Source organism: Penicillium chrysogenum (assembly GCF_028827035.1).
Source record: "Penicillium chrysogenum strain IBT 35668 chromosome Unknown utg000002l_segment0_segment0, whole genome shotgun sequence".
NCBI lineage: Eukaryota > Fungi > Ascomycota > Eurotiomycetes > Eurotiales > Aspergillaceae > Penicillium > Penicillium chrysogenum.
In genome coordinates, this window is record NW_026622750.1 from 3,995,894 (window position 1) to 4,018,939 (window position 23,046).

At 48.0% G+C, this 23,046-nt stretch overlaps 6 protein-coding genes across 6 annotated transcripts; 1 reads left to right on the forward strand and 5 right to left on the reverse strand.

Annotated features, from left to right (window-relative positions):
• Positions 1 to 81: 81 nt before the first annotated feature.
• On the reverse strand, positions 82 to 642 carry N7489_004862 (short-chain dehydrogenase; the record flags this gene model as incomplete). Its single annotated transcript, XM_056710614.1, has 2 exons — positions 82 to 396; positions 460 to 642. The coding sequence occupies 2 exons, from the start codon at positions 640 to 642 to the stop codon at positions 82 to 84; spliced, it is 498 nt and encodes a 165-aa protein (XP_056569035.1).
• Positions 643 to 939: 297 nt separating this feature from the next.
• N7489_004863 (uncharacterized protein) lies at positions 940 to 1,269 on the reverse strand (the record flags this gene model as incomplete). Its single annotated transcript, XM_056710615.1, has 2 exons — positions 940 to 1,099; positions 1,172 to 1,269. 2 exons carry the CDS (start codon positions 1,267 to 1,269, stop codon positions 940 to 942), a joined length of 258 nt encoding a protein of 85 aa, XP_056569036.1.
• Positions 1,270 to 3,096: 1,827 nt separating this feature from the next.
• Positions 3,097 to 4,901, forward strand: N7489_004864 (uncharacterized protein; the record flags this gene model as incomplete). The annotated part of the gene is made up of 2 exons (XM_056710616.1): positions 3,097 to 3,190; positions 3,247 to 4,901. 2 exons carry the CDS (start codon positions 3,097 to 3,099, stop codon positions 4,899 to 4,901), a joined length of 1,749 nt encoding a protein of 582 aa, XP_056569037.1.
• Positions 4,902 to 15,308: 10,407 nt separating this feature from the next.
• Positions 15,309 to 15,752, reverse strand: N7489_004865 (uncharacterized protein; the record flags this gene model as incomplete). Its single annotated transcript, XM_056710617.1, has 3 exons — positions 15,309 to 15,400; positions 15,455 to 15,665; positions 15,723 to 15,752. 3 exons carry the CDS (start codon positions 15,750 to 15,752, stop codon positions 15,309 to 15,311), a joined length of 333 nt encoding a protein of 110 aa, XP_056569038.1.
• Positions 15,753 to 16,406: 654 nt separating this feature from the next.
• On the reverse strand, positions 16,407 to 16,836 carry N7489_004866 (uncharacterized protein; the record flags this gene model as incomplete). Its single annotated transcript, XM_056710618.1, is given in 2 exon segments — positions 16,407 to 16,570; positions 16,587 to 16,836. 2 exon segments carry the CDS (start codon positions 16,834 to 16,836, stop codon positions 16,407 to 16,409), a joined length of 414 nt encoding a protein of 137 aa, XP_056569039.1.
• A 4,415-nt stretch (positions 16,837 to 21,251) lies between these two features.
• Positions 21,252 to 22,649, reverse strand: N7489_004867 (uncharacterized protein; the record flags this gene model as incomplete). The annotated part of the gene is made up of 1 exon (XM_056710619.1): positions 21,252 to 22,649. The coding sequence occupies one exon, from the start codon at positions 22,647 to 22,649 to the stop codon at positions 21,252 to 21,254; it is 1,398 nt and encodes a 465-aa protein (XP_056569040.1).
• Between the last annotated feature and the right edge of the window lie 397 nt (positions 22,650 to 23,046).

A 23,046-nucleotide genomic window follows, 5' to 3' on the forward strand; every position in this document is an offset into this window, starting at 1 on the left:
AGCGTCATAGACACTTGTGTTTCTAGTGCATCACAGTCCCTAGACAGCTCTACCGATTATTCCGGCATTTATATGGAACGGTCACACCTTAGGTCTCCAATCAACCAACACCCACTGCCCCAACCTATCCTTTATGATAAGCTCGCTGAGATACCACAAAGCAGATCCTAGACCAGGATCAGACGCCTGACTCGACTCTTTTCCAGGCTGGCCCGGGTCTGTGAAATAGTAGCCATTCCAATCTTTCTCAACAATCTCAGGGCTTGTAGCAGCGTACAGGGCGCTAAAGCAGCCTTGCTCTACATCCCTGCCGAGAGTCAACATGGCCGTAGTCAGCAGTTTACCCAAGGGTCCTGGGAATGCTTCCTTCCATTGCTGTTGCATGGCCGTATTGACCTACAGATACTGGTCGTCAGCCTTGGACTAGCACAGCAGAAGATAACCATGCACTTTACTTACCGTGCCGGGATGGACAGAGAGTGCGTAAATATTGTCGTTGTTCGGTCGGATCACTCGTTCCAAGAGTCTGTACTTGACCCCGAGAATGATAGCGAGCTTTGTCCTGCAATACAACTGAAGATTACCGACTTTAGGGTTGTTGATCTCATCCAGAGAGGCGAAATGAACATCTGATGGAGTCATACGATGCTGTTCCGAACCCTCAAAGACGATTAGTGGAGCAGGTGTATCAGGCAGCCTTGACGTTTTCCGTAACAGCGGGAACAGCTGATTACAGACATAAAAATGCCCCAACCAGTTTACCTAGGAATGCCGGTCGATATTATCTGTCATCTCGCCGTACTGGTTTGCGTTGATTCCGGCGGAAAGAACGAGCTGTGGAGTCAGTAAGAGGATCCGGGAAACAAGTTCACATGACACAAAACATACAATATCAAGGCGTTCTTCCTGCTCCCTAAGTTTGGTGAAGGTCTGTCTTATCTATTCCAGATTACCCATGTCGCATGGGATCCATTCAATCATGGCATCGTTACCGGCCTCTTCTTTAATCTTTTCTATAGCCGCAAGTCCTTGGTCTTGTTTGCGGTTGACCATGATTACCCGCGCCCCATTTAGTACGAACGCACGGGAGACCTCGTACCTTTACACTCTTCTATTAGTACCAATTGCACAAAGAGAATATGATACTAATTTCGGTGAGCGATAGACTAACCCTATACCAAGTGCGCCTCCAGTCACCAAGACCACTTGCCCAGCGAGGTCGTGAATGTGTTTTTTAGGACCGATCACGGATTTCAAAGCGGATTGCATATTGTACTAGTGGATCTATCCACTCGTTATTCAGATTCCGTGCTGCGGTCGCCTGGTATTTCAATAGAAATTCTCGGGGCGGAGCAAGATGACGATATGTGATATCAGCCCTCCGCTGGATGGAAGCATATGATGTCATTTATCTAACGATTCGCGCAAAGCTATATATGGTCTAACACAGCTATATTACCCTATACGTATAAAGAGGTGTACCATTTCTGATCAGCTTGGAATAATAAGTAGGAGAAGATAGGATAGAATATAGCGAGACTTACAAAGTTCGAGCCGATAATATTATAGTTGCCCTCTTCCGTGCAAAATTGAATAGTAAAGGTACGACGGTTTCAAGCTCGATCGGGAAACTCGCGACCTAGGGTGACAGTGGAAAATCGAGTGAACACCGGGGCTTTAAGGCCGACGCTTTTCAAGAAATCGGCCTTTACTTCAGGAGAGGTTGTGGAGTATGCCTTTTAGGTAAACCAACCTTACAATACGCCGTAACATCTTTATTTGTCTCGAAATGTCTGAAGGCTCCACTGCCACCTTGGGAAAGTCAGACACAAACATTGCGTTACACGCATACGAAAAAGAGACTTACAAGTATGAACCATTCTCTCCAGATTCTTTCGATTGGTTGAAGTGCTGCTGTTTCTGGAGTAGATGGATGTCGGAAACCACAGGCATGCCTCCGACAGTGTTACTGTGAGCTGGATCCGGGAATGGTATGCCCTCGTTACTAGTGAAGTAGGTGCTATCATCCCCTCTTTTTCCGGGGCCTTGCACACTAGTGATTTTGCTGATGAAAGCTGATAAGCCCTGGGGTCGATCCCAACGGTGCCAACTGCCTCCCTTAGGGCTTGAACGGGGTGAGCGGCTTGATTAAACGGAACTGATATTCAACAGAATATCTAAGTTTGTCTCCTGGTATTGGTTACAGTTAAAGGATAATACGGCTCACAAGTTGTTTCAGAAATCATCCACCCCATACTCCCTTTCAAATAAGCTTTGCAAAAAACACGTGAAACCATGTATAATCAAGAATGAAGAAATCATTAACTTGATCTGAATTGAGCAGTGAGCTTGATATGTCCACGAATTATCAGGGAATGAATATCGGAGTAGGGTTGAGACGTCAACTTCAAGTCCGCGTCAGGTTTCTTGTCAGTCCCGCATCCACTACGGCCGCATCAAGCAATCTGCAGGGCTTGGCGCGAACCCACCAATCTTGATTAATAAACACCGTTCATGTAACTTACTTTATTGCCGTGCCTTGATCCTAGTGTCCGCTCTCTCCACCCCACTCCGCCAAAGTGCCGCCCCGTCATTCTTATTATCGTTCCGACTCCCTTTCTCCTCCTCTTCCTTCTCCAGATTTTCTAACCGTTCTCCTCACTCTCAACCTACAATCTCTCTCACCCGTCAATCTGAAGGATCACCTCAAACCGCTTTCAATACCCTCTCGTTTCTCCGACTCCTCGCCCCGCAATCTCCGCACTGTGGCGCTCTTACGGAAAATCGACGGACATCCCACCTAATTCTTCACTTCGCTTAAAACCCGAATCCCTTCACTATCCACATCTTTCCCGTGAGCATTCGATTGCATCTTAGGCGCCAAACCCGATTTGTCGACTCTGCAGCACACCGTAGGGCCCAGACTCAAATGTCAAGGCCCATTCCAGAAACCCAGAAACCGGTTGATTCCTACGAACATTCACCACCGCATCTCAAGCGCCGTACGACCGCTCTCGGGGGAGACGGCGACCCCGGAATATCAATCAACTTTTCAATAAAACCAATTCCTTCTTTGCTAGTTGTGACTTCGCGAAAATGCCTTTAACGACCCCCGTTCTCACGGTGGACGCGGACAATATCCATAAGGTGGATACCGCGAACGCTCAAAGTCTCCATGGAATGTGGATGGGTAAGAGACAATTCTGCTGGTTGAGGGATATCTTGTTTTGCTGACTTGCCGCACAGTCTTTTCAAAATGTGCCGACTACATGGACCAGGGCCGTCGACTTGAGAATCTCAGTTGGCGGCTATGGACTCGCGAAACCTTCTGTGTCGAACCCGAAAAGTCTAACAGCACTTCTGCCCTCCCATTGCTACGATCCGAAGCTGGGGATTTGCCCGAACTCTCCGCCAGCGTCGAGTCGGCCGCATCTGACCAAGCCGAGCGAATCGAAGCTTATATGAAGCGTCCCAAGTTTTTCTACTACCGACCTGCTGTCGTTCGCGAGGACTCACTAGCCAGCCTCGGCTGTGGCAAGGAGAAGCACATCACCTCGTTTAGTTTGGAGCGGATGGTCCTCAACATTAAGGAAAAGAAGCAACTGAAGCCCGCGCCTCATCCCGTCGAGCCTGCTGCCCCCGTCGTCGACGTTACTCCTCGCCCATCCACCCCCTCTGTCTCTACCGCCCGTCACGTCCCTCATTTCTCCGTCCGACCGACCCCATACCCTCATGAGTCGACTGAGTTGCTCGACGACTGCCCCGGAGGGCAACGAGAGCGACACTGCACGGTCAACGCGTCCGATACCAGTGTCTCAACTTCCGGCATCCTTCCCAGCCGACCTGAACTGGTCAGGTCTACCAGCATTGTTCGTGGATTCTCGCCATCGCACATCTCATCTTCATTCAGATCGCAACCAAGACGGTCTATCGACCCTAGCCCTTCCCATTCTACTACGCAACTGAAGCCATCGCCATTGAGGAAGAAGGGAGGCGTGTTTACATTGGGCGGGTCCTCTGGGGATGACGATGAAAGCTCATTCGAAGAGCGCATGGTTCCGCAGACGGCCCAGGAGAATGCGACCGGTGGAGGGTTGAAACCGAAAAACAACAACCCGGACTCTACGAAAAAGACAGCTTCCTTCAGCAATCAGGTCTCGTCCCACATCATCCCTAACTCGAGGGTCATCAGTCGATCTGATGAGGACGCCATTGAGACCGACGATGAAGTCTCGGAGAGTGCGATCGGGGACGCTGAGGATTCTGATTGGGAGGATTCCATCGCTGAAGGTGGCGAGCCCAGCGTTGACGAACAAGGAGGAATGTTCCAACGGGTTGATTCCCGGCCCGACCTGGTCTCCCGCCGCTCGATGCTCACTATGATGATGCACCGGCCGGCCCGCATGCAAGGAAATGCATTCCGGTTTAGTCCCGCACTTCAGCGATCGCGGTTGACCTCACCCAGCGGTCCATCTATTCAGCAGTCCCCTCCTAGCAAGGAAGAGGAAAGCTCGGTCATGCGTGGCGCCGATGTTCCCCGATCGAAGCCTATTGTCATGAACACCAACGCTTCGCAGTCTATGGCACACTCTCCGCGGACCACCCGTCGTAACATGCTTACCACTGAATTGACGGAGTCCCTCCGCCGGCATCTTCTCTGGGAGCGCCAGCAAAAGAGTGTGACAGCGAACGCTTTCCTCAAGCGTCGCCACACCGCCCACGACATGAAGAACCTTCAGGAGTACCCTGGTCCTAATGGTCCACACAAGGGAGTTGGTCCGAATCAGGCTAGTGCTGAAGCAGACCCCATTGCTGCTAACTTTGACCTGGGCAAGAATGTCTCCTGGACCAACTACACCACCGATTACGGTCCCTGGGAGTACCATGTGAAGGGATGGTAGTTAATTCGCCTGCGATCCACTTCACCTACACGCTTTTTGAATTTTCACAGACTTGCTTTACAACACAGCACAGCTTTTCTTCTTGACACCTACGATCACGATCATGCATTGCATATATGGCGCACATCTGGAATTCTTCTTCTTTTTGCTCTGTTTTTCTCGATCTCATCGGCTCCGTGGCCGGAATGTTATCACAGCATTCACTGGGCGTTTTGTCATGCATGGAGGTTATTAAACACCAATTTCGAGAGCTATTTCTTCTTATGACCTTAATATGTACAGCTGATATCCCTCGTGCTGTTTATCGGGTCGCCAACGGTTGATGCCACATGGGTTTTCCTTTTTTTTCGTCTTGCTTTTCAAGATATTTCCGGATGGGTCTTTCATGCCCGGAAAGTTCACCAAAAAAAGGGGTTTATTTTATCATCTATCTCAGCGCTGCGTCTCTTACCGCATGTCCATGTTTGACGGCAGGAAACGCATAGCGTTTGTTTCACTACTCCCAATCATCATCGGAGAGATAGTCATGTTCTTTTTCTTTCTTTGCGATACCTGATACCACACGTTTATTGTGTCTTGCAATTCATCTGGCACCGATCTCCGCGTTCGGGCCACCACTTGTACGCTACCTGATGACATCTAAAAACAGAAAAATTCAATGAACGAGATCAGAGAAAAAAGCTGTCCTCACATGCATATCGTATTTTCCTCACTGCAGGCTTATATATCAGAAGAAGAGGCTTGCATAGGCCTGAATTGGCGGTCTGCATCTGGCACTGCGGTTGTCAAATTTGGTGACAAACATACCTTCATATAGCAAATTTCGTGCGCCATAGTGACTCAAGCTGTGAATTTTGGCCCTTTTTGGGGGTTTTATAAATAATGGCCGAAATTAATGAAACGATCTGCAGCTTGCGAGCTGCAGAATTCCCCTAAATAGATATCGTTGTACACATCTGAAGAACTTGTTGACTGATGTTGAGGTGACCGTTTGAGTGAGTAGCATGAATTCCTCCTGTTGTTAAATGATCTATAACATCATATTGCTGCGGCCTACCCGATTTAATGCATTTAGTGCTGTGACTACACAGGGGTCGGTAGCTCTCTTATGCCGCAAAAACCGCAATTGTTTTGCAAGACTGCCTAGAAGAATCAGATATATAACAGCGAACCCTTTCCCTCCTTCCCTTTACACTGTATATAGCTTTTACGAGAAATAAAACATATGATCGCACTGGGGATCTTCATTCTCAGACCGTGGATGGCATGATACAGCAATCTACGGTAGTAATCTATCGGCAAGTCTTTCAAAGCAGGGCGGACTGTAACCCTCTCAAGGCGGTAGGGAAGCTGCACAAAGGCCTGGTAGGTCAATCTCTGTTTCCCTTTCCTCGCTCGAGCCTTGTTGTAACCTTGTGCTTTATTTCATCAATACCTTATGACCCATCTTGCTGACGTTAGCTTTTAGGGACATTCTACAGCAAAAAGCGCCCGAAAGAAAAATAATGAAGCAACCCATCAAAAGTGTTTAGCTATGATGGACGAGATCCAAGAGGAGTACCAGCTAGCCCTTGATGAGATAGACAAAGAGAGAGTCCATGACTCCCAGTCGATGCAGCGTCTGCATGCTGAAAAGGCCCTGGAGACGTCGAAACTACAGGGGCTATCACAGCAAAAGACAAAGCCTTGGCTGAGAACCAGAGGATTGAAAGAGAGCTCTGCCAATTGCAGCAGGCGCAGGAGTCATCGCACGCCACCATGCGGGGCCTGGTCTCATGGCACGATATTCAGCCTGTCTTGCATCAAACACATGGCGAGCTGGTATCGGCGACTACTCGGTTCCGGGACACGATCGACGCCCTTCAGAACCGTAGGTTGGCATTTTACTTGCCTAGCTCCGGAGGGATCCACGGAAGTTGGCCCGAGCAGGATGGCCCGCTTGGCACTCTAGGTCACAATGCCCTACCCGGGTTTTCCGCTTCGAGTGATTATCCGCTTGTAACTCAAGAGGCGCCAGTTTCAATCAACCAATATTAATCACTTGTGTGAAGCATGGCAAATTCAGCGTTTCCGGCGGTCCTGGCTTTACTATGGAGGAACCGGCTAGTCGGTTTATATAGCCACTACGCAGATAGATAGCTCATGAGATGATCTTCAGTAACGCCACAGCCATTCCATCACAACAGTAAAAATAGAAAAAGAAATGGTTGGTGTCCGGTGTTCTGCCGTGGAAAGAATATTGACATAAATCCTTTGACGATTAGACTCGCTCCGCCAAGCGCAGCTTGGAAGGCAGAGAGAATGTTCCATGGTCGCTGAATGTGGTTAGCGGCAGGGCCCACAGCCCGGGGAGATGATGCGCTGATCCGTCGGAAGCAACCGAATCTGACCGATCATGACCGTTGTCCCCACCCAGTATTTGATAGGCAATGTGACTCGCGACATTCATGAAGAAACAGCCAAGTGACTCGGCGACATTCATCAAGAAATTGGCTGTTTTATTGGCGCTTCTCTGGCACATGAATTTCCTCGCCAAAATAATACAATGCCAGACGACAGCCTACCACGCTGGCATGAACTACGGTATTTTCTGGTCCGCCCACAGTGACCGAAACTCCAATTGAGCGGGCTATCCGCGGGTCATAAGATTTGGAATACTCAACCAAGAGTACGACGGCCAATCTATGCATCTCAAATTGACCCATCACTGAATGTGACGTGAGGATCCCCCACTGGTGGGCTAGGGAGAGGGTATTCGCTAAAATGAGACCCTGGCGCTTAAACTCCCGAAAAGCTTAATGCACGGCTTAGCGTATTAGTTCACAACTGTCACTGGCGAGGCCAAGCGATCCATTCCAGGGAGTTCGTTTCGTTACACCGGAATCATAGTAATGATTTGTCTACTGTCCCACAGCCTTACAGTTATTTGCAGCTTCAAGTGATAGTCTGCTCTGGTGATACCCCAGCGGACAAGGGCTGACAACAGACCCTGGAATATATTCTCCAAACCTCATCATATTTCGATCCAGATCACTGTTGCGACCGAAGGTTCCGCCTAGCTGCATTATCCTCTTTAGTATTGTTTTCCCCCTCTTTGGCCATCATCTCCATTGCTGTCTCCACGACCACCAACCGACTGCGGATGCCCTCCAGGTCACTGCGAATAGTTGCAGTCCAGCTGCTTTGATTACCCAATGACTTCTGCATGGACCTGGGAAAGGTCAGCCTTTGTTCTTTCTCTGATGCGTCGCAAAACTGACTTCGTTCGGATATCTAGGCTAATTGTTGTAAGCAGACGTATCACAGAGCTCCATTTAGGGCGGGCGAATTGCCACTTACTCCGCCGCACATTGTAAGGCGATCATATTGCAGTCCCCGGAGAGATTATCTTGTCCGGGTTCCAGTCCTTCTTCTGGTCTTGGGCCCATACTCCAGGTATGCGATGCATTTTCCTGGCCATCATCCGCTGCAATGCCGTTGTAGTGGTTGCCAAACGAGCCATTCTCCTGAAAAGAAGATTCTTCCTCTGTGGTATCACCTGCCGCGGATCTTGGCGGACTCCAGATATCCTCAGACCCGGAAGATGACAGGGACAGTGCACGTTGTAATCGGCTCCGAAAGCTTTGTCGTTGACCAGTGAACGGAAGTTTTCGAATTCTACCCATAGTTGAACCTGAGTCAGGGCGGGATACCGAGCTTTTGCAGTCAAACGTTACAGGAGAAGTCGCACAGGCTGGTATGAAGATTCTGTTCTCTAAACCGGAACTTGTGATCGGGGTTTGCAAGCCCACTATCTTACATCCGTACTTACCACAATTTCCGCCTGATTTGGAATAAATTTCAGCCAATCAGCCACGAGTTTCATTAAACTTTAGGGGAATTAACTTTGTAGGAAGGCAGGTTTTGCCTGTAAAGTCTGTTTGAGGTTACATTATTCAGTAGCCGGTGGGGCTTGGTCTGAGGATTCGTTGCTGTGTTCATTTTGACGTACCGTAGTTACATTCAAGAACAATTTCCTGAAGTACGAAATTGGAAGCTGGTCGCTCTTATAGCTAAGGACTGTTTCAACGCTGAGAGTTTGAGTGAGTCTGAAGTACAACATCGATCGTTCAAAGTTCAGACTCACCGAAGCGACTCCGCAAAATGGTCCATGGGCCATGTTATTGAGCATATATAAGTTTATAGCGAACCAGGGCACAATATTACCCTTTTACAGGGATCTGGAGAGGATTTAGGCTCACTTTTCCCACCCGTGCGGGAAATCAAGTCGTGATATTGTCTGAAAAGGTCTCTTCTGGTTGCTGCTAGTTTATGCGAGCGCTATGTCCCCTCGAAGCGAGGTAGTCTGGCCAGAATGGGAGGAAGAGAACCTCCTCTCCTGGCTGGACGCTCATCGGGAGCTGCCGTGGAAAGCCCGCTCCCACGCATCTATGAACAATATCAGGTGGACCGAAGCGTTGAGTCTCTGCGAGGGAAAAAGTACCATATTCTGCGCAAGCAACGTCGCATTGGTGCCAGACCGCTTGAGCACCCAGGCCATCCAAGCCATCCAAGCCGAGCAGGAGCGCATCGCTCGACCGGCCATAAGGCTTCATTAGCGAATCTCACAAGCAGAAGGCCTGCGCAAAGTAATATGGTTTCAAGCAATCCTAACCACTGAGACTAGCCAGATCGACAGCATTGAATCAACAAAGAGGAAAGGCTCGAGACCAGGTACTAATTAATATCCATCCACCTTTAGCTACAAGCTAATCATGCATCACAGGCCGCGCGATGCCATTACTCCGCCCTTCACGGCGTGAAGAAACACGATCGTCGACTATGTACATCGTGTCTGTGCAGGCAGGAAGCTGAGATACCGATAAGCGGAACATCCATGCTACCAGCAGTTTTTTGGTATCCGCGCTACATCGCGATCTCGAAGCAGCAATAGCAATTAGACCTCGATGAATTAGTGTTGTTGGATGTTGCTACGAACGGAGAATATGGCAGCCGAGCAATCAAGCTGCTGCCTGATTATTGTGCGTACGAATTCACATATTATCAAAATATAAGCAAGCACCATTCCTTGAAATTACGACAATAGCGAGGGAGTACCAAGGTTATAGTTTGACAAAAGTTAGTTCCCCAGAGATCGTGCACATTACCGGGATCGTCGATCGATCGCCGATCGCCGGAAAATAAAGTTCGATAAGCCATGGAAATGCTCGCTCGGTGAGAGGATGCGGCTGTCACGAATGATCCTCATGGAAAGCTTATCTACCAGCCTCTGCTACACTTGCTTTGTAGGTTGCTAGCCCAAAAGAAAACAGATCCGGAGCAGGATCAACAAACCTCAGTCTGCTCATATATAGGATATTGGGAAAGGGCAATATTTTATTAGAAGATACTCTACATTCAGCGTCATTATCGAGTTGGGCAGGGTGCTTGGAATACAGTTTAGGTGCCGCAGGTAGGCCGGCCCACAGCATCGACTCCCGGGAGCCAATCGTTTTTCCGGGTTTAGTTCAAAAACCGGAGATATTTACGCAAGCTCATGTGATCCATGGCATTATTTCTACAAGCCATCTGCTAGAGTTATCAGACTGGCGATAGAATTGGGCACATGGAGAGGAATTGTCTGGCTCGAAGAGAACATAACCAGTATAATCATCAGGGAAAAGCTTGGTGCAGGAGAAGATACGTAGCTTCTAGAACGTTCCACAGACCAGATAGGCAAAGTTCAGCTTGCCACTTGACAGGGGAACTTACTTTCTCGCGACTCTGACCAGGAGAACACAACCACGGATCGGGTTGTAGCCTACCAACTCACCTGCCCCAGCAGTACCTCCTAGGCAACAATCCCCCGTTCCATCGGACACTGATGGCCGAAAACTTTGGGCTTGTGGATCGTGTCTGGACCTTTGCAATTCTTTCCATTTCTCTCCGGGGCACAAATAGAACCTCCCTGATCTACTGTCCCGTGGGTCGTCGCTGAGATCTGCATCGCACAACCGTACCTGCGTCTGTCTAAATTCACGCGTGGTGTTTGATTGCTATTCGTCTCCAGTGTATCATCAGTGTGATAGTAGCGTTGCAATCTTGCGAGGGGGTGGCGATCACGAGAACCTAGCTCGTGGGCCTTGGTTGCATCAGTTCACGTGATTGTCCTGGAAACTAGACCCAGTTTTTTGTGAGCTTTTCAAAGGGTCTGGGCCTTTTTTTGGCTATCATGTCCTCCCAAAGGAAGACAATCTTCATCCTGAGTTTAGAAGTATGCCAGTGCCTATGCGCCCAGTAGAGATTTTAGTAAAGGCAACATAGGTTAGCCGCGAGTGGAAAGGAAAGAAATAACATTCAGCGGCGCGAGCCTAGAGGTGGACAGGATCGATACCAGTGAGACCAAAGGGTCCTCCGGCCAACCGCAGGTGTACAGCACAGCGTTTCCGTCGGCCACAAAGTCCCAACCCATTATTTCGGCATCTGTTGAACGATATCAACCCTCATGAAAGAGACGGTGACCGTGGTTAAAACGGGGAGATGTAGAGTGCAAGCGCGTTGAGCGATTTAATTGCAAATTCGATGATAGGTACGAATCTTACTTTTGCGACATTACTTTCTTCTCAACAGCCGATGAAAGTGGTTCGCCACACTCAACGCACAATTTTGAGAGGAATTATTCCAGGTCGAGGCTTGACTCTTAGGCCACAAAGTCTCGAAAAATCATTTCAACGTCGTTTACATAGCTTCAACGCGTATCAACGAGACAGTGATTCTCGCTACTATCCGCGCAACTGGTTCCTTGGTAGAGACGTAGCCGAAAAAATATAAAAGGAGCCGGATTCCCAGCCCAAAAAAATTCAGGACTTCGGTCCTCACACACCGATGTGTCATGGTGTCCCTCTCTTGCCTGCGGGCTTGAGAGTCTCCGTGACCACGGCTGTCGCTGCCACGAGCCCAGTGATGTAAGACTTGCGCTCCCTCGCTGCCACGAGCCCCGCGGGTGTAAAAAAGGTGCTTCGCAGGATAGGTCTGCGTGAACAACAATTCTCGCAGGGAGGTGCTGCGTCAACAAGACTACCTCGCAGGATAGGTCTGCGTCATCAATATGCCTCGCAGGGGGGTGCTGCGTCAACAAGACTACCCCGCAGGATAGGTCTGCGTCATCAATATGCCTCGCAGGGGGGTGCTGCGAAAACAAGACTACCCCGCAGGATAGGTCTGCGTCAACAACAATCCTCGCAGGGAGGTGCTGCGTCAACAAGACTACCTCGCAGGATAGGTCTGCGTCATCAATATGCCTCGCAGGGGGGTGCTGCGTCAACAAGACTACCCCGCAGGATAGGTCTGCGTCAACAATATGCCTCGCAGGGGGGTGCTGCGAAAACAAGACTACCCCGCAGGATAGGTCTGCGTCAACAACAATCCTCGCAGGGAGGTGCTGCGTCAACAAGACTACCTCGCAGGGGGGCGCTGCGTTACCAAGTGAACTCCGCAGGGGGACGCTGTGATGACAAGTGAGACCCGCAGGAGACCGCTGCGTTAACAAGTTCTCTGCAGGAGACCGCTGCATTACCAAGTTCTCTGCAGGAGACCGCTGCATTAACAAGTTCTCTGCAGGAGACCGCTGCATTACCAAGTTCTCCGCAGCCTAGGCCCTGCGTCAACAAAGCGCCTCGCAGGGGCATCTGCGACAACAAGCGCCTCTAGCCCGTGCAGGCGCCTCTTCGTGGTGCTAGGGACCAGTATTCGAGTGTTCCAAGAGTATTCGGAGAAGCAAAGTCCTGCGCAACATCTTCATCGTCTGTTCATTGTTCCGAAGGGTCATCATTGGATACATAGAAGGGGCCCTAGTTAGATCTTTGCCAATTCAATAGCCAAAATCATAAACTAACAACTGAAGCGTCTTCAGTATCAAATGACGTATTTCACATTCCTTTCCCTTGGTAACTTGTGATCCAATAGCTTCCTCGCTACAATAGAAATTGGCATCTTTCATCCAGATGTATGCAAACAGAGATGAGTGTTGTCTTGGAATGCTTGTAGTGTTGAACCGTTAGTGTTGATGTGAGTGTTGATGTGAGTGTTGATGTGAGTGTTGATGTGAGTGTTGATGTGAGTGTTGATGTGAGTGTTGATGTGAGTGTTGATGTGAGTGTTGATGTGAGTGTTGATGTGAGTGTTGATGTGAGTGCTGATGTGAGTGTTGATGTGAGTGTTGATGTGAGTGTTGATGTGAGTGTTGATGTGAGTGTTGATGTGAGTGCTGATGTGAGTGTTGATGTGAGTGTTGATGTGAGTGTTGATGTGAGTGTTGATGTGAGTGTTGATGTGAGTGTTGATGTGAGTGTTGATGTGAGTGTTGATGTGAGTGCTGATGTGAGTGCTGATGTGAGTGTTGATGTGAGTGTTGATGTGAGTGTTGATGTGAGTGTTGATGTGAGTGTTGATGTGAGTGTTGATGTGAGTGTTGATGTGAGTGTTGATGTGAGTGTTGATGTGAGTGTTGATGTGAGTGTTGATGTGTGTGTTGATGTGTGTGTTGATGTGTGTGTTGATGTGTGTGTTGATGTGTGTTGATGAGCGTGGTGGTGAGCGTGGTGGTGAATGGTCGGGCGGTGAAAAAGGTGGTCAACGTCTAGACCTTGCCACCCTCAGATTATGTAAGTTTCCTGAATAGGGGGTTCAACTTTTGGAAATCTATCACTTGTCACCTACCCCCAATAACCACTAGTATAGCAGATAATTGGTCATAATAAAGGTGAATCCTAGTATGCCGTATAACCATATGTCGTGGTTATAATAAATTTACTAATGCGACTGGTAGGCATCATATTGTGAGTGGTTTTGTAGGTTCAGCATGTTTTGTGGTCATATACATATTTAGACGCAATGCAGACGCATCACAATTTCTATGCATTTCGGATCACACTTTCAATTTCACTTAGACTCGATAGTCCATTGCTTTTACTAGGCTTGATTATAGCTGAACCTCCATTGTATATCCTTCTACTCAAATAACCTGAATACGTAATACTATAGGACATACATATACTTGCGTGGCTAAACATTATACAATTATAGAATTTCATGTGACTCAAGTGCTTATTAGTAAGCGACCCATGGGCCCATTAAGTGCCACAGGGCTACAGTCAACGGCCCGCCCATAGGCAGGGGAGAAGTAAGGGAAGTAACTCGGTGCGAATCATGGGCCTCATGGCCCGTGGCGAGGTCTATCAATGTCTCACCGACGTAGTACGGAGATTTTCATGCCATTTCACCCACATGGATAAATGTATCAATCACTATAGATTCTATTTCGTAAGCGAAAATTTCTAGTCCCATTCTGATCACTCGGTGAAGTTGGCATACAGCCTCAATCCGATAGGGATAGTAGATCTACTGGTTCGACTATGACCAAGCAATACGCCCAAGACCCACGTGTAGAAGCATGTGATGAGGTGCCGAACGATTGGCTTGGGTAAAATTAGCCATGCCGTAAGACCACAACCCCTGATATTATATACTCATTATTAGAATAGGGTAGCCAAATGAATTAACATGAACATTGCTGGCATTCGAATTTCAATCAATCTTTTTGAGTTCGGTGAGTGTATCATGGTGTTGGTTTTGGAGGGGGAGGGTTTTCTGGGAGAGCTGTACATAACATTGATTTTTGCTGATTGAATTAGCAAGTTATCGAAAAAAAATATGCAGGGATAAAACTTAATGGGATGCTGATGGGCTGGGACGACTGAAACAAAGAAGAGATTCCGATCGGACGTCCGGATCCGGAAAAAGTATGTATTGTTGCGTCATTGCCTTGTGCCTTGTTTTCTTTCTTGGATGTTGAAAACAAACCCGATTGGGTAGGGTCCCGGCGCTTTGTTTCATGTTAAAGATAGAAATGACAAGGACGTTGGCTTGGTTAATGTCATTTCCTTGTTAGGGTGACGTCACTGCTACTAGATATAAAGTACGTGTTTACTATAGGTAGGTGTCTTATGGAGTAGTGAAGTAAAGTGAAGTGGTATTTGTTGGTAAATTTGGTCTTGTATTAATCCTCCATGCATGTTTCCATGCCATATGTAACAGACTTCCTTTATATACATCAGAAATAACCATAAGAGTATTTGAAATGCCAATGCCATGTTCAAGAACACAGTTAAAATCAAGTGTTGCTATGTGCCCGAAACTCCTCGCTCGCTTTTCAGAAACAAAAAAAAAGAAAAAGAAGATGCGTTTGTAAAAGTCAAAGTCAAAGATGGACAAAAGAAATGAAGATCGATCAGGATCCCAGATGGTAGGGCCCAATGTGGAACGTTGAAAAATTCAAAGAGAACGGCCTCGGATAAGATGGCAGGTGAAAGACAAGGATAAGTCGCAAGTCGTGTGCGTGGTATCGAAGAAAAAGAATAAAGATGCAGTTCATGGAGTGGCATGCGAACCCCGTCTGGACTTTAAGTTGTCCCGGTTGAGAAGTCGGCGCAATTTAGAGACAAATCGGCATGGAAGGCCATCTAGAGTATTGTTAGAGCGGACGCGACCAAATTATAAATGAGGCATATGCTTACCACTGCCGCGACGCGTGGACATGAAAGGCTCGTCGTTAGGCTGTGTCGTATAGGCTGCAGCCCAATATCCCGTGCGGTGATAACCGGTGAAGGTGCAGTTGCTGGGGTCGTATTGGGGCTGTAGGGCTGTGACATGGGGGTAGAGCGATGCCAATGGTGCGAGAAGCTTATCGGGTGGTGGTGAGCATCTGCTATCGATGCTACCCCGAGACTCCAAGTAATATTAGTATAATGTTGTGTTATATAGAGAAGTATAGAATGTACTCACGTAGAGCTCATAGTTGGTCTTGTAACTCATGGTAGGGGAAGTGGATGGTGTGAGTTAGGGCTATGTATTCCTGACTCAAGTTGCGACCGTGCGAAACCCGGTGAATGTGAATCGATGGAAAAGACTTGAGTTTTGAAATGATGAGATGCAAGTCTTACGAAGAGACGAGGCTGCATTTAAAGGCTTGGAACACGATTCGGAAACCCTCAGCCGCACGGGAGAGTCCGAACGTCAGACTGATGTGTATCTAGTGGACGTCTAGTGTGTCCCGTCCTGATATATAGATTTTTTCCATCCAAGAACTCGGGAGTCCACCCCCTGACGCTGAGACAACACACTTCAGCCAATAATCGTCGCTGGTTGCTGTTCATGGGGTCCCATATTCGAACAGGTTTATGCGTATTTAGATAGGTAGACAGACCTCGGTAGCTTTTTATCAATAGATATGGGGAGATGCGTCATTCCAGCAACTTGTTACTCAAGACGTCACTCTTTTTACTCTTGCTAGCGAGATTTATATATTGCTTCACCGATTTTCTTATCTCCTTAAATGTTTCTATAGTATTAGACTCTATTTGTCAAGCCTTCCAAATCATGGCTCAGTCGCTGTTGACTCTGTTCATCACGAACCCATTGCTTCATTTTTCCTCAGGCCACCGGGTAAGCTCAAGCCATGGCGAGGCCTCAGTCGCGTCGTTTTATTGGTGCAACCTCATCTTCGGCCTCCGCAATCCCGTCTGAGCGGAGAAGCGCTAAGTCAACCTGGGCTTGGATGAAGTCCGATTCCTTCATTTCTGGCGCTTGTTGGGTCCGTCGCTCGCCCGCGGGGGGGCAATACCTTGAAGTAGCTACTATAGGTACTACCTGTGAAAGGTCGCTGGCATTTCATGGGCTGCAGCGTCGGATTGGCAGAATCCGTCTCGCGTTGCCGCCCCCGTCGCCTACCGGAGGGGCCGTGTTTGATATGGCGGTGGACCCCGACACTGTCAGTCTGGCGAGCCACATATGTGCAGGTCTCCTCTGGGCATCGGCAACCAGTATAGACTGGTAGCCCGTGGATCGGGCGAGCGTCTGGGGGTGTGATCTGGAATGGCTCTTCGTCTGGATTCCACATGTGGGCCTTAATGACTTCGTCGTATATAGCTGCCAACTGCGCGCTAGTTCTGGCCGATGGATGGTGTGTATGTTTTCTGTCTAGGAGACTGACTAGACGAGTCGGAGTCACCGCCCACTGACAATTTTTACAGATCCAGACCCGATGGGTGGAGTTATAGTGAAAGAGTTCTAAAGTAGCGTCCATTGATTGTAGGACTGAGAAGAAAGAAGATAGTCGGTTGAAAGGGAGTAGAAGGCTAAGGGCAACCCTTTATTTAAAGACATTGCTCGGCGAGTATATATCAAAATAATTAATAGTACGAAGCCCCTAAGTCTAATAAACTCTACGACTCCGCGCGGAGGCATAGATACGTGACGCGTATCTTACGCCGTGAACTTTAACCTACCTTAAAAGGAAATAAAATATCAATATCTCAGTTTATAATAGGTAATACCAAAGTGGTATATACGATTAGGTAGCCCCGCTTTTTCTATATTAGCCTTGAAAGAGGTAATAGGGTAGTTAAATATACTACTCATATATAATCGACAAAAAAATAGCGGGCTCTACTGCCGGACACAATAAATATATATATATCTTGTTGGATATATCCCCTCACTCTATCATGGTTTGGGTACTCTTGAAAGTCTTATGTGGGCATCATAAGGAATTTGGACCTCAGCACTAGAGGATCGAGGATAGTATATATAACTCTGGGATTGTCTTCATGCTGAATAGTAGACTTGAATGGTCCAAAAAAAAGTAGGGCTCCTTTTTCAAGTGAACCATCGTCATCTTCATCACAGGTATCTTCATCCTGTGATTCCTGTCAATCAACTACGCATACGTGAAATCCTCCCACAGTCACGCAAAACTCAGGAGGTTCCATCTTGCTTCAACCTGTCATCATAGTCAACTCAATCCCCACTTGAAACAAATTTACCAAAACATCCAGTGATATGGAGGCATTTTGGTCCCAGCTGACGAGATAGCTTAAGGAAAGATTGACCATTTCGGTTGTTTTAGTTATCAGTACCTGCCTCATTCTGGTATATCGTGCGTGCTACATATCTAGTAGGCAAAAACCGGCACAAAACGTCTTCTCTGAAAAGCGATATTGCCTTAAGTCTAATTTTTTCCTCTCGCTTTAGGCGCTCGGGGTTACGAATCTAAAGCCCTTTTCTATTTAGCTATCCTACTAGATTTATATATAAGTTGCGGATACTAGCTACATAGTCAGTCTGCGCCATTCTCCTACATTTCAGATTATTCTCCCTCTCCTTTATATTGAAGTATGGCCCTGTCTTTCACTTACGACCATCCTTTTTTCTCTGATTTTGTTAATACCTTATATTCATCCTATGAAGAACGCTCTTCATGAATAATATCGCGCTTTCTTCGGTAGCAGGAACCATGGGTTTTGCACGGGACTACTCGGAACGCTGGCAGGATTCTGAGATATACTATTCACTAAACAACATATATGGGCTACAGTAAGATCAAATCCACACTAATTACAAGCATTATCTTGACGTGTCACCATGAATTATCTCACCAACTGATACAGAGTGAAGAGGGGCTGAAAATACGCCTGGTGCCATGGCATGCGACCTTGATGGGAGACATACCACCGGTGCTTTTGATTGTAGTGCTGAAGCATTATATCCATGCTGATTGTGCGAAGGTTGCAAGTATCAAAGTGACAAAGAAACCCTGAATGGGTGGGCAGTCCAAGCTTCTCCAGAAGGTGTCTTGAGATATTATGGCGAGTATAGCAGCCACGGTGTGTGGTGCATAGTATGACACGCCATTCTGGCAAGATTTCTAGAAAGTCGGGCAATAGGGAGGGCAAAGGGTGTCTTAAAGACACAGAATCTTCCTCGCGTGCTTTGTATGACCATCATCAGCTCGATCTTGGCGTTTGCTTTTCAGATAGGGCGTTGATAACACGTCGGGTATTTTCTCAATTGGTACGTGGTAGGGCGGCCTGGGTCCTGTGGTAGTTCCGGACACCGGATGAACCTGCGGGAAAGCCGGTGTTTCATCGAGACCCAAGAAGCGATGCCACTCAAAAGACACTTGCGCAAATGCTTGTAGTAATGCCGGCTGTAGCTTGGTGGGAAATGCACCGTCTAGTCCGTACGTCTAGGCGCGCTGCAAAAGCCGATGCCCACTTTGCCAGGCAAAGGCCACGTCCGGGTTTGCCTGGGCACTTTTGTCATCGAAATTAGGTCCGAGATGTCTATACAGACAACCAAGTTGATTGGAAACCAACATGGCTCCATGTTGTATATGTAGCCTCATCTTTCCCTTTAGATTGAATAACACTACTCATACCTCTGAACTACACTACTGACCGAAAGAGTGTAATCAGGTATGTAGAACCGACTCGCCTTGTCTGTAGAGATTTGAAGTAAACAAAAGAGGCCTCAGAAATGTTTGTTCCTAAAGACTGCCCAGTAGCCTCCTTTCGATAGTATGAATGGCGATTGAAGGGGGTGATGTAGGAGATGGCGGTAATCTCACGTAGGGATTCCAACGGAAAAGTTCGCCCGAGCACAAGCGAGCCTTTCCCCCTTCAGCGTCTCGGGGCACTTTTCCCCGTCTCTTACTTTCGGACATTTTCTTTCAATCAAGTGAATCGACGTTGAATCGTATAACTCTGAATTCTTCTTTGAAAGACAACACATCCGGCCGTCTTTTCCTTAGGGCCCTCGCGAGATGGAGGATTGCCGACACTTCTCAGTATCCCAGGGGCGGTAAAGTATTTGCTACGATCGATGCACCACGCTTCAAGCTTCAGATTATGTTTGTCTCTTTCTCATTAATCATGAGACATGAAATCATCGATTATGTCAGAATACCATGCTAATATTCCCGTGTTTCCTGCAGTGCTCTCTTCCAACGAATCCAGCCGAGCTCGTGAATTTCCACCGAATACGACATCACCACACTGGCACGCAGTGTGCTGAAATATATTGCTTACTGAAATGGCAACAAGCGTAATATAGCATGGTAGCCTGGACTTCAGCATTTCTCCTTCAAAGCTGGACGAAAGGCAGGATGATTGCAAGATGTGACCCAATACCATATAAGCACCCTGGGACCAACATAATGCAATGCTTGTCGCGGCCGCATACTCTGTCTCGAGTACCTTTGTCAAATAAGCCTTGCTCAAATGGCCTCCTTTACGATAAGCGCACACTTCAATCTTCGGCTGCGTTGACCGGAAGACTGAAGGCGATAGATAACGATTTATTTGTAAGTCCCTCCACAAATTGACATAAAGGGCTTCGACAATAATAAGACGGTTCTGAAGTCTTTCCCCTTCGCTGACTCTGCAATGTCGAGTACGCGCTCTCGGTTCTCATATTACAGGCCAGTCCGCATGATCCGGTTTGAAGTTTCCAGTCGTCCACCATTGATCGTTATTTGTGCTGTAAGCCAATTGGAGATGCGCTCATCTAGGTGCCGTAGCCGTGAGTTATCAGATAGATCTGCGCACGAGTATATTCCTCGCATATTTGGCTGAGTACGCGACGTACAATAGTCTCATGAGGGACGGCAATTTCTGGAGTAAAAACAGGATCAGCATTGAAAGCGAACCGATAAGTTATTCATATGGTTGCTTTGAATTCAATTGGAGGATAACCCAGCAGACAGGCCAAATCTTGTTTGCCACAACCTATTGCCTCGTTATTAATAGAGAAGGAGGAGCCTTGCTTTGTCTAACCCACCAACCTATCCAGATCCTCCCCGAATGAGGGCAGTTCCTCGTAATTGCACACGGCAAATTCATTCATGGCAGGTAGGCAATAGGTGACAAAAGAGTCGTTGAATAAGAGAGCAGGCACCATGTGTTGTTTTAACAAGTGTAGCCTGCTCTCTTGCATCAAAAGTTGAAACTGTGCGCATTTGGCTGTCTAAAGGGGTATGAAGCTTTTATTGGCTGGCGGACGTTCATGTCTGTCTCACAACAAAATGTTCGAAAGAATCATCTGAAAAGGCAATTCTTAGGAAAAATTACTACCACCAGATGATCACATCGAAGATTTGCTTGCTGCTTAGAAAGAAGATCTTGGACAAGTCATTAACGACTCTTAAGAGGCCGTCCAATCATAAACAGATATGAAATCTGGATAGCCCTACATTCTCACGCTGTCCTTGTGGTTTGTTTACATTGCCTGAGGCTCTAAAGTGTGTTGAAGATTGGAGCCCTCATCCTAAGGCACCAACCTCGGTCGGCCTCTCTCTAAACCATCGGCTTTTGATTGGTCAGCTAAGCCCATGAAGCCATTCGGAAGTGGAGGTTGGCTGTTCTTTGCATAAATATGTACTGTGGGATTTCCGGCGGTGAGGTTAGGTTCCTGATCTGCACCAGCCTCATATCACAACTCGGCCTTCACTATAGCTTCTCCGTTCCATTATGAAATCTACCGAGGAGTAGCATACTTGGTGAATAAGGGCTCCTTCAGCAGTCTGTCCAAGCAACTCTCTTCCACGCCGACCAGGATTTCCCATCCCCCGTCCGGTAGTACCGGAAGCACAACCTGAAGACCGTTAATGCAACCAACATGAGGCACCCGTACAGCCTCGATCTTGTTGCCCAGCAGGGGACCCCACTTCAAAGAATATAGCTTAAAGTTAATCCACGAGCTCAGCACGCAGTTGAAGCCGGGAACGTCCAGGAAAGCCGTGGGGACCAGTCGGTCAACGTCTTCAAGCTGCTCTACCAGAGTAACCACATCATCGGTGAACTGCTTATCGGCCCCCAGAACCGCCTTGCGAATCTCAATGGCCAGATCGGCCAGGTTCAGAGTGCTCAGAATTTCGCGGAGAGGCAACGAGACCGCAACATATCCTAAGAAACATCCTAATGTCGCCGGATGCACATTAGGATCTGTCCGTTGTCGCGCGTCAATGGCGATGTTGAAAACGGACATGGGATCGCCCTTTAGAGCCTCCAGAGGTGACTGTACTGCCACGACGGTACGCCAGAGTAGAGCCGAGAGAGCATCGTTGGTCGAGATCCATTTATGGTCAGATGGCTTGGTGGCATTGGTTGGAGACGCATCTGCCTTCAACGCTGCTAAAGACTCCGGGGAGAAATAGAAGATCTGACCACGGTGATTTGGGGATGCCATCTTCGGTGGTGCTCCCAGGGGTGTGGACGGAAGAAGGGTGTATTCTGGATGGTTTTCGAGCTTGCCTGTATTGTGTCCGGAAGGTCGCATTACTGATTCACGGTCTTTCCAAAGGGCCTCTGGAAGCTGAACCGCATCCGATATATTAAGCCCCGCTGCCCGACGACACTCCTCCGCCCAGACTTCCATCCAAGTATAAAACGATGTACCGTCGCCAGCCATGTGCAAGATGCACCACGTCAAGATGACTCCTCCGCAGATGAAATTGGCCTGAACGGCAGAGATTGGCAGTCGGTCTCCGGCCGAGGGCCAAACAGAACGGCGGCAAAAGGTGTCGGCGTTGAAAGAGGCGACGGGGAAGAATTTCGATTTCAACTCCTCGTAGTCGGGCCCAGGGGAATCACGGAGGTCCTTGACCACGATGATTTGCGCGTCGTCATTCTCCTGGAGCTGGAATTTCAAGACACCCTTTTGCTTCGAGTTGGTATCGGGAACAGCCTCGCATGCGACCTCTGGGATTCGTTGGATGAGACCTTGGTATCCGGCTTGAAGGACTCTAGCAACTTCACCCAAGTCATAATCCTTCTGGAGCTGAAAGGGGAAGACATAACGAAGGTAGCCCTTAGGCCCAATGCGCTCCAAAGCGGTGAGCTCCGGAATCGGTCGGTTGGTCACTTTAGGACTCATGTTGGTTTAGGTGATTTGGGGAACTTGGAAGCGTAAGTACAAGAGAAGCAGTGAATTTGCCACTGAGGGTACATTCCTCGACCAGGGGTTCAACAGGAATAATAGGGATTGTTAGGAAGGGACCTCCGATTCCAGACCTTATTGAAAGAATATGATGTTTAGTGGGTGACTAGTGCCATGCCAGGTTGAATATCGCAATTTCGGCACAAGTTAGTGCTGACAGCTGCCCCACTCACTCCTGTTACAGGATCGCGTTGGCTTCGATTAATGGCTCTAGAGACTCTCGATTCAAATACTTTCGTTAAGCAGTTGGATAGTAATTGTCTGTTTGATCCTTTCAACAAGTCATCAAACAGATAGTTTCGATCTTGCTGGGTTTAGCTAGCATTCAGTGGAC